This window comes from Coregonus clupeaformis, chromosome 13 (assembly GCF_020615455.1).
Source record: "Coregonus clupeaformis isolate EN_2021a chromosome 13, ASM2061545v1, whole genome shotgun sequence".
Taxonomy (NCBI): Eukaryota; Metazoa; Chordata; class Actinopteri; order Salmoniformes; family Salmonidae; genus Coregonus; species Coregonus clupeaformis.
This window is the reverse complement of record NC_059204.1, coordinates 25,507,000-25,516,686: the sequence shown is the minus strand read 5'-3', so window position 1 is coordinate 25,516,686 and position 9,687 is coordinate 25,507,000. Positions and strand designations below refer to the sequence as shown.

Here is a 9,687-nt window from a genome sequence, read left to right as displayed (position 1 = left end):
TTTGTGTTAAATCTGACAGGAAAATAAATCATATATCATGTGATGAGAACTGCAGTGTATGTGTGTGGCATTCATAAAACAAGGGTGGAGTTTCTTCTCAACCACCACCTGAGTGACTTGGCTCTGTTGAATTGGACCTAAACATTAGTTGAGAGCCATTATTTCATTAATGGAATGCACATTCAAAGCACGTTGTAACATTTTAAACATTTAGCTGCCCCGGTTTGTGTTAGTACTGCTGTAAAAACAAAATCCTAATTCCTGCCATAAAGCAAATCTACTGTAAAAGACGTAACTAGGAAGAACACCATGTTTTCAAACTGACATTTATTTTTAGGTGGTGCAAAGTTTTGGGGGGTGTTCTGTGAATCATCTATAGATTTAATTTCCACATGCAAACCATCATAGAGTTTTACTTCCAATTATTCCATCAAGATAAATAATTTATTGTGCAAAGTTTTATTTTAATTTGTGTCGCTTACAGAGAAGGCAGAGGCACAAAAACAAAATGTGTGGGTACACTTTATTTTACAATGTGCTATTTCCCTGATATAAAGAAATAATATTGCGAGATTGTAATTATACAATAATCACCTAACAATTACTCCTCTTTCTTTGTGATTGATTAAAAACAAGTATAATTACATACCATTTAGTACTGTATCTGGTAGTTTGTACAATGCGATTGAATAGGACTGTACAGTTGTTCTTTTCATTTTTGTGGTTCTTATCAATAAACTTAAAACTATTAAATCAGATGTATACAGTTGTGCAACTACACCATCAACCAAATGGTAAACAAGAATGTTGTTGGGTTTAGTTTCTAAGAGCATGATAAGTAAACATTAAGCTGTTCTGCCTTCTGAACAGCAAACAATAATTGGAAACAGTGACTTGGCATCATTTTGGAATCTCTGAAAATTATCACACTTTTTAGCCCATACTAAACTATTTTAAAGGAGATTGTATTGAATGTTTTGCGGTCAGGACAGTGTGTTGAGTGTTTTGCGGCCCTGCGGTGAGACGGCTCTATGTCGGCAGAAGACCCTCTTGATGGCCTCTCTCAGCTCCTTGTTCCTCAGGCTGTAGATCATTGGGTTCAGGAAAGGAGTCAGAGCCGAGTACAACACCGACACAATGATACGCACCTACAACAATAACACAACATGAATACAACATTAAGACAACTACAATGCAACAGTGATACATACCCCCCACCACATTATAATAAACGCAAAGATACCCATTATTATACAACAATGATACGCACCTACAATATCAACACATTGTTATCCAACCTTATCACAACATTATTAACAGCATGACCTTGATCATATTCACCCATAAACATATACATAGCATTATTAGGGATGGTTCCATTCCATTTAAATTCCAATCAATTCAGGAAGTACTCTGAAATTCCAATTATCTTCAATGCTTTTCAATTAGGAAAATGGAATTACAATTGGAATTTGGTTTACTTTCTTAATTGACTGGAATATAAATGGAATTGACCCCAACAGCCCTGGCATCATGACACAAACCTACAACAACTGAAGAGCATCAGTACAATATGTTACACACAATTAATACAACACTGCCATCTCCTGGTGGGAACGCCTTTTGCATACCAGTGGACATCAACAGTGAAATGACAAATCAGAGGACATTGGTAACCAGAGTAATGGCACAAATATCAGTCAAACTTTTCAACTGGTGAATGTAGAATTCCCAGTGTTGACTGAAGGTTGTCTGATGGCAGAGTTAAACAGTCATTAGAACAGAGAAAGGGGGAGGGGGAGAAAGAGGATGAAGAGGAGGGTCACCTCTGGAGAGAAGTTTCCCACACGGTAGGAGATGTAGACGAATGAGGCAGAGCTGTAAGAAATGGACACAACCGTCAGGTGGGCGGCACAGGTGGTGAACGCCTTCAGTCGCTGGGCGGCGCTCATTTTAGCTATTGTCACACCGATGAGGATGTAGGAAGTGAGGATGAGCACACCCGTGGTGAGCAGCGCTACGAGGGCAAAGGACAGTGACACGATACTGTCCACCTGAGTGTCCCCACACACCAGCAGCCTCACTGAGGACGGGTCGCACCAGCAGTGGCGCACCACGTTGGGTCCGCAGTATGAACGCCGCATTGCCATGATAGTGGGCGGGAAGGTGCAGATGGCGCCGAAGGTCCACGCCCCAATGATGAGGAGCAGGCAGACGGGGCGGGTCATCACAGCGGCATAGCGGAGAGGATTACAGATGGCCACATAGCGGTCGTAGGCCATGACGGTCAGCAGGGCGCGGCCGGTGACAGCCATGTGGATGAAGCAGTACATCTGGAGGAAGCAGCCGGGGACGGACACAGTCTTGACCTCAGTCAGGAAGCCTGACAACATGTTGGGGATTGTGACCGTGGTGTAGACCATATCCACGAAGGACAGGTTGTGGAGGAAGAAGTACATGGGGGAGCCCAGCTTCGGGTCGGTCCGCACCTGTAGGATGAGACAAAGAGAGGGATTAGACAGTGATGTCATAAATAGGCGAAGAGGAGAGTTTTTCCTGACAACATGACTCGACCAGGGGAAACTCTGGGCCCTAGCCGTAAATCTCAAGAGTTCAAGAGTCCTGACTCCTGAGGAGTATAGTGTAGTCTACGCCCCTTAGAACAAATTCTCAGTGAGAGGACCTGAATGAAACCTTTTGATTACTTACACTTGCTACAACTCATGGTCTCTCTTATAACACAATCTCTATCTAATGTTGTTGTGATCTGGTTCTGGCTGTGCGTGTACAATGTACAGTACCAGGTAGATGATCATGATGTTTCCTCCTAGGATGATGGTGTAGGCCAGCAGGAAGATGATAAACAGGACCATCTTCTTCTCAGCCAGACTGGCCAGGCCCTGGATGATGAAGAAGGCGACAGGGCTGGGCTGGGTGCTGTTCATACCTCTGGGCCAGTGGGCCTGATAGGATCTCAGACAAACCTGGTGCAGACAGAAAGATACATTGATTCCGTGTAGCCTACACATAGAAGAAGCACATTCTAAATAAACATGGCTTAGTACAGTTATATTCTGGTTACTAAAGTAGCTACATTAATACATGGTGTAAGGATAATTTATATGAAAAGTGTTGCCTATAGAAGCAAAAAAGATCATTCGTATTATTTCAGATTCTCAACCTTGGTGGTGTCAGAGTGGGGACATATATATTCAATGTGATATGATATAACACAAACATGTATGATAATTTATAGCAAGTGGTTCTCAATTATGTTTAGCCCCAATGGGGTCAAAAATCTAGTTTTCATGTGTTTTGTATCATATTGTACAACAGCTGATGAAACGAAGACTGTAAAAGTGTGAAGAAATTTGATCAGTGTTATTTCCTGATAGTTGCTGGTTGAAAATACAATCTACACAGGACCTTCTAATCAGGAGGTTTTGCATGGGTGGAGTTTTGGCTTATATAATGTATAATGCCGCAATCCAAACAACTGGGAACTTGGAACTCGGAAATCTCCATCTTCCGTCTTCAATGTGTTCAAGTCAACTGGGAACTTGGGAAAAACTAGCTCTGACTGGGAAACAGTGTTTTGAACGGTCATCCAACTTGGAATTCCAGGTTGAAAACTCTGGCATCTTTCTAGCCCTCCGACTTTGCGACCTGAAGATCACTGACATCATGATTTTACCTTGTTTTTTTCAGAGTTCCCAGTTGTCTTGAAAGTAACATTATTATTATTATTATTAGGGGGTATATCAGCTTTAATATTGCAGATAGATTGTAACTTCCATCAATGTAATTGTCTGCATCATTTCCAATCCCCCGTATATATTTTTTGTAAATATATATATATATATATATATACACACATACACATACATACATACCCACATATACACAAATATACATACACATACATACATATACATATACACGTACATATACACATACATACATACATACATACATACATACATACATACATACATACATACATACATACATACATACATACATACATACATACATACATGTACATACATACATACATACATATAAATACACACACATATACAGTTGAAGTCGGAAGTTTACATACACTTAGTTTGGAGTCATTAAAACTTGTTTTTCAACCACTCCACAAATTTCTTGTTAACAAACTATAGTTTTGGCAAGTCGGTTAGGACATCTACTTTGTGCATGACACAAGTAATTTGTCCATCAATTGTTTACAGACAGATTATTTCACTTATAATTCACTGTATCACAATTCCAGTGGGTCAGAAGTTTGCATACACTAAGTTGACTGTGCCTTTAAACAGCTTGGAAAATTCCGGAAAATGATGTCATGGCTTTAGAAGCTAATTGACATCATTTGAGTCAATTGGAGGTGTACCTGTGGATGTATTTCAAGGCCTACCTTCAAACTCAGTGCCTCTTTGCTTGACATCATGGGAAAATCAAAAGGAATCAGCCAAGACCTCAGAAAAAACTTGTAGGCCTCCACAAGTCTGGTTCATCCTTGGGAGCAATTTCCAAATGCCTGAAGGTACCACGTTCATCTGTACAAACAATAGTACGCAAGTATAAACACCATGGGACCACGCACCCGTCATACCGCTCAGGAAGGAGACGCGTTCTGTCTCCTAGAGATGAACGTACTTTGGTGCAAAAAGTTCAAATCAATCCCAGAACAACAGCAAAGTACCTTGTGAAGATGCTGGAGGAAACAGGTACAAAAGTATCTATATCCACAGTAAAACGAGTCCTATATCGACATAACCTGAAAGGCCGTTCAGCAAGGAAGAAGCCACTGCTCCAAAACCGCCATAAAAAAGCCAGACTACGGTTTGCAACTGCACATGGGGACAAAGATCGTACTTTTTGGAGAAATGTCCTCTGGTCTGATGAAACAAAAATAGAACTGTTTGGCCATAATGACCATCGTTATGTTTGGAGGAAAAAGGGGGATGCTTGCAAGCCGAAGAACACCATCCCAACCGTGAAGCACAGGGGGTGGCAGCATCATGCTGTGGGGGTGCTTTGCTGAAGGAGGGACTGGTGCACTTCACAAAATAGATGGCATCATGAGGAAGGAAAATAATGTGGATATATTGAAACAACATCTCAAGACATCAGTCAGGAAGTTAAAGCTTGGTCGCAAATGGGTCTTCCAAATGGACAATGACCCCAAGCGTACTTCCAAAGTTGTGCCAAAATGGCTTAAGGACAACAAAGTCAAGGTATTGGAGTGGCCATCACAAAGCCCTGACCTCAATCCTATAGAAAATGTGTGGGCAGAACTGAAAAAGAGTGTGCGAGCAAGGAGGCCTACAAACCTGACTCAGTTACACCACCTCCCGAGTGACGCAGTGGTCTAAGGCGCTGCATCGCAGTGCTAGCTGTGCCACTAGAGATCCTGTTTCGAATCCATGACCGGGAGTCCCATGGGGTGGCGCACAATTGGCCCGGCGTCGTCCAGGGAAGGGGAGGGAATGGCCGGCAGGGATGTTGCTCAGTTGGTAGAGCATGGCGTTTGCAATACCAGGGTTGTGGGTTAAAAAAATAATGTATGCACTCACTAACTGTAAGTCGCTCTGGATAAGAGTGTCTGCTAAATGAGGAATGGGCCAAAATGTACCCAACTTATTGTGGAAGGCTACCCGAAACGTTTGACCCAAGTTAAACAATTTAAAGGCAATGCTACCAAATACAAATTGAGTGCATTTACACTTCTGACCCACTGGGAAAACATTTCACATTCTTAAAATAAAGTGGTGATCCTAACCGACCTAAGACAGGGAATCTTTACTAGGATTAAATGTCAGGAATTGTGAAAAACTGAGTTTAAATGTATTTGGCTAAGGTGTATGGACACTTCCGACTTCAACTGTATAATTTATATAGTAAAATGTGTGAATATAGACCAATAGCAAACAGTTTCAAACCTTTTTGCCAATAACAGATTACCTTTCAGATTACATATCCCTCCCCCTCCCCACTCAAACCACTCCCAGACAGTCCTAGCAAAAAAAGTATGCCTGCATTGGGCCTTTACCAACTCCAGCCAAAAGATTGAAGACTGAATTCAATTTTTTTTTGTGAATGCAAATATTTTGCAGTAATCTGTTGAAATCTGAATACTATAACATAAAGGTCTGCAAACAAAACACACATTTACACTTAATGCTCATTTATAAAACATATCTCTATGAGTTCTCTATACAAATTCACATAGTGTTTCCTATGGAAATATTTTCAGACAAATCCACAAATCCAACTGTTAAAAAACAAAATCTATATGATAAGTGGAGGGTTAACCTCTTACCTGAGTGAGTGCAGGTCACACTCAGGGATCTTGAAGCTGAGCAGCACCTTAAATACAACCATTTTACCAGCGTCCCACAGTCCCTGTTTTTCCACAGGATGATGTGAGAGGCCGAAGGGACTTGTTATTTAACTAGTTTGTACATCTACATTCATTAAGAACTTTCCCTGGATTCATTAAACAAGAGAAAACGCCAATGCAACGTATGTTTACATTAAACTCCAGGTAAGTTGCATCATTACAGAATATGAATCATAAAAAGTCATTTAGCTACTGTATTTAACTCTAATTGGTGGTGTTTGTATGTGTTTACTTCTCTTGTGAGTAATTAGGTATGGCTCATTAGTTGCAAACAGGTGTTAAATTGGGATTTCGTTACTGGTGGATCTGTCCGCAAAATCATGTTTACTGTGTACTGACTTCTATTCCTACGGTGGATGAACAAAGGCCAGAATTAAACTGTAACATATGGCATTGTACTTGTGATTCTGAGAATATACCATTTTTACTTAGTGAACAAAAAACAAATAACTACACAACTGGTCATAAGCAGTAAAAAAAAGAGACCTCAAGGCAAATCTCAAATGACGCCCTCCACATTCAGTGTACAAGTTTTGGGCCTCATTTGTTCTCTTGTCAAAAGTTAGGAATAAGGGTTCATTTGAGACACAGACATTCAGATAAAACAACAGGTTTTACTCTCCCACAGCCTTGTACAATATCAGTATTAGAATACCCTACTGTAAGGTCATCTTCCTTTATGTTCTCTGGTTTATCATAGTTCTTGACTGTATTCCACTGAAGTCAAGTGTTAGATTCTCATGTATTGGTCACCTAAGAATATAAGGACACAGACAGAACGACAGAGAGTACATTTCTGAACAGGATTAGTTTCAGAATGAGGGGTGCTGTATGGGTCTGCTGGTTTTGCTATTATGTCTGTTCGGGACATGGGCTCAGGGAGAGTGTGGAGGGGTCACAGAGAATGACATCACTCCACAGGGCTACAGCAGAGTGGGGTCAAGGAACTGAGGCTGAGGAGACAACTCACAAACAGACTAAAGGTCAGACCTCTGCTGACATCTGGGCTGAACTGAGAGTGCTGAGAGATATGATGGTGGAACAGAGAGTGGAGCTGAGGAACATGGAGGATTGGGGAGCTGCAGAGAGAGACTACAGGCAATACCCTGTTGGGATTTGAAGTACTGTTTAATTTTGTAACCTATTTAGTCATGATGAAGATTCACATACTGATCCATGTCATTGATTTTGTTTTCCAGCTCAGGTAGCAGCCTTGGAGGCAAGAGTGACCACCACTGAGAGAGAAAATGCGGGTAAGAATATGTGATATAATAATAATATGCCATTTAGCAGACACTTTTATCCAAAGCAACTTACAGTCATGCGTGCATACATTTTTTTTGTGTATGAGTGGTCCCGGGGATCGAACCCACTACCTTGGCGTTACAAGCGCCGTGCTCTACCAGCTGAGCTACAGAGGACCACTATGTGTTAAGTAATATGTTTATGATAGGCTAACATATTTTGAGGGTGGGAAAGGTGCTCTACAAATTAATAATAATAATAACTATTATTACTATTATTATATTTTGATTAAGATGGTTAGGTTTGTCCATGTTTCTCTCCATTGCAGCATTAGCGGTCAGACTGAGTGCCAGTGAGAACCAGGTAGATGAGCTGAAGAGAGAGAATGCAGGCAAAATTACACAAACTTGAGTTAGGCCTATATAAATCACTTCAACAGTGTAATTGATTGTTATTCCAGCCCAAGAAGCAGAACTGTCAGCCTTGGAGGACAGAATGACAGAGTAAGAGTGAGACTGCAGGTAAAGCATTGCTAAACTTTGTTTTAATCTAATATTTGTGATGGGCTTAGAGAAAGAATCTTAGCTAACTATGCATTCAGTGTCAAGATTTCATAAATGTTTCTTTATTCTTGTGATTTTAGCCTTGGAAGGCTGCCAGTGAGAGTGAAGTGGAGATACAAAATAAAGAATGAAGGTATATTTATGCAATAAGGCCAGAGTAGGTGTCACGCCCTGGCTCTGGGGACTCTAGTATGTTGAGCCAGGGTGTGAGTTTTCATTTGTTTTTCAGTCTAGTTTAGTATTTCTATGTTGGCCAGTGTGGTTCTCAATCAGAGGCAACGTGTATCAGCTGTGGCTTGTTGTCTCTGATTGGGAACCATACTTAAGCAGCCAGTTTTCCCACAGTGTTTGTGGGATCTTGTTCCTGTATAGGTTTGTGTTTTGCACCTTTGGACGTCACGTTATCGTTTTTGTTCGTGTTATCATTCAAATTAATAAAATATGTTCACCTTCCACGCTGCGCCTTGGTCCTCTGTACCCGACGATCGTGACAGAAGATCCCACCAAAACTGGACCAAGCAGCGTGTCCAGGAGCCATCGCCAGGGGAATCTCTAGCGGATCTCCTTTGCAATCTCGACTGGGCCAAGCCAAGTGAAGAGCAGAAGGGTTGGACTTTGGAGCAGTGGAGTAAGAGTCTCGACTGGGCCAAGCCAAGTGAAGAGCAGAGAGGTTGGACTTTGGAGCAGTGGGGTGAGAGTCTGGCGAGAGATATGGAGGCCTGGTCCACGGGGAGGAGAGACACCCAGAATTTTTTTTTTTGGGGGGGCTCACGCCGTGGACGACGGGGCAGCAGGAGGCCGCGATAGAGCGGTCCAGCGGGTTGGCAGAGGAGGCCGCCAGGTTAAGGGGGCCACTGGACACAAAGGGGAAGGAAAGTGTAGAGGCACGGCGAGAGGTACTGGGGTGTGTTACCAGTCTGGTCCGGCCCGTTCCTGATCCCCGCGTTTGGCCAGTGGTGTGTGTCCCCAGTACGGTCCGGCCTGTTCCTGTTCCTCGCATCAAGTCAGTGGTGCGCTTCGTCAGCCCGGTCCGGCCCGTTCCTGCTCCCCGCACCAAGTCAGTGTTGCGCTTCGTCAGCCCGGTCCGGCCCGCTTCTGCTCCCCGCACCAAGTCAGTGGTGCGCTTCGTCAGCCCGGTCCGGCCCGCTCCTGCTCCCCGCACCAAGTCAGTGGTGCGTGTCGTCAGCCTGGCTCGGTCCGTTCCTGCTCCCCGCACCAAGTCAGTGGTGCGCTTCGTCAGCCCGGTCCGGCCCGCTCCTGCTCCCCGCACCAAGTCAGTGGTGCGTTTCGTCAGCCCGGCTCGGCCCGTTCCTGCTCCCCACACCAAGCCAGTAGTGTGCGTCGTCAGTCCGGCACAGCCCGTGCCTGTTACACCGATGCCTGGTTCGGCGCGGGTCAGCTGCTTCACGCCGGAGCTAGAGCAATCCGCTCCACCAGTGTGCAGTCCAGCTCCGGTCAGCAGGG

At 43.2% G+C, this 9,687-nt stretch overlaps 1 protein-coding gene across 1 annotated transcript; it reads right to left on the bottom strand.

Moving 5' to 3' along the window:
* Nucleotides 1-547: 547 nt before the first annotated feature.
* Nucleotides 548-2,934, bottom strand: LOC121578954 (olfactory receptor 1052-like). The gene is made up of 3 exons (XM_041893248.2): nt 2,802-2,934; nt 1,827-2,489; nt 548-1,148 (listed from the first exon to the last, which is right to left on the bottom strand). Exons 1-3 carry the CDS (start codon nt 2,871-2,873, stop codon nt 984-986), a joined length of 900 nt encoding a protein of 299 aa, XP_041749182.2. The 5' UTR covers nt 2,874-2,934; the 3' UTR covers nt 548-983.
* Between the last annotated feature and the right edge of the window lie 6,753 nt (nt 2,935-9,687).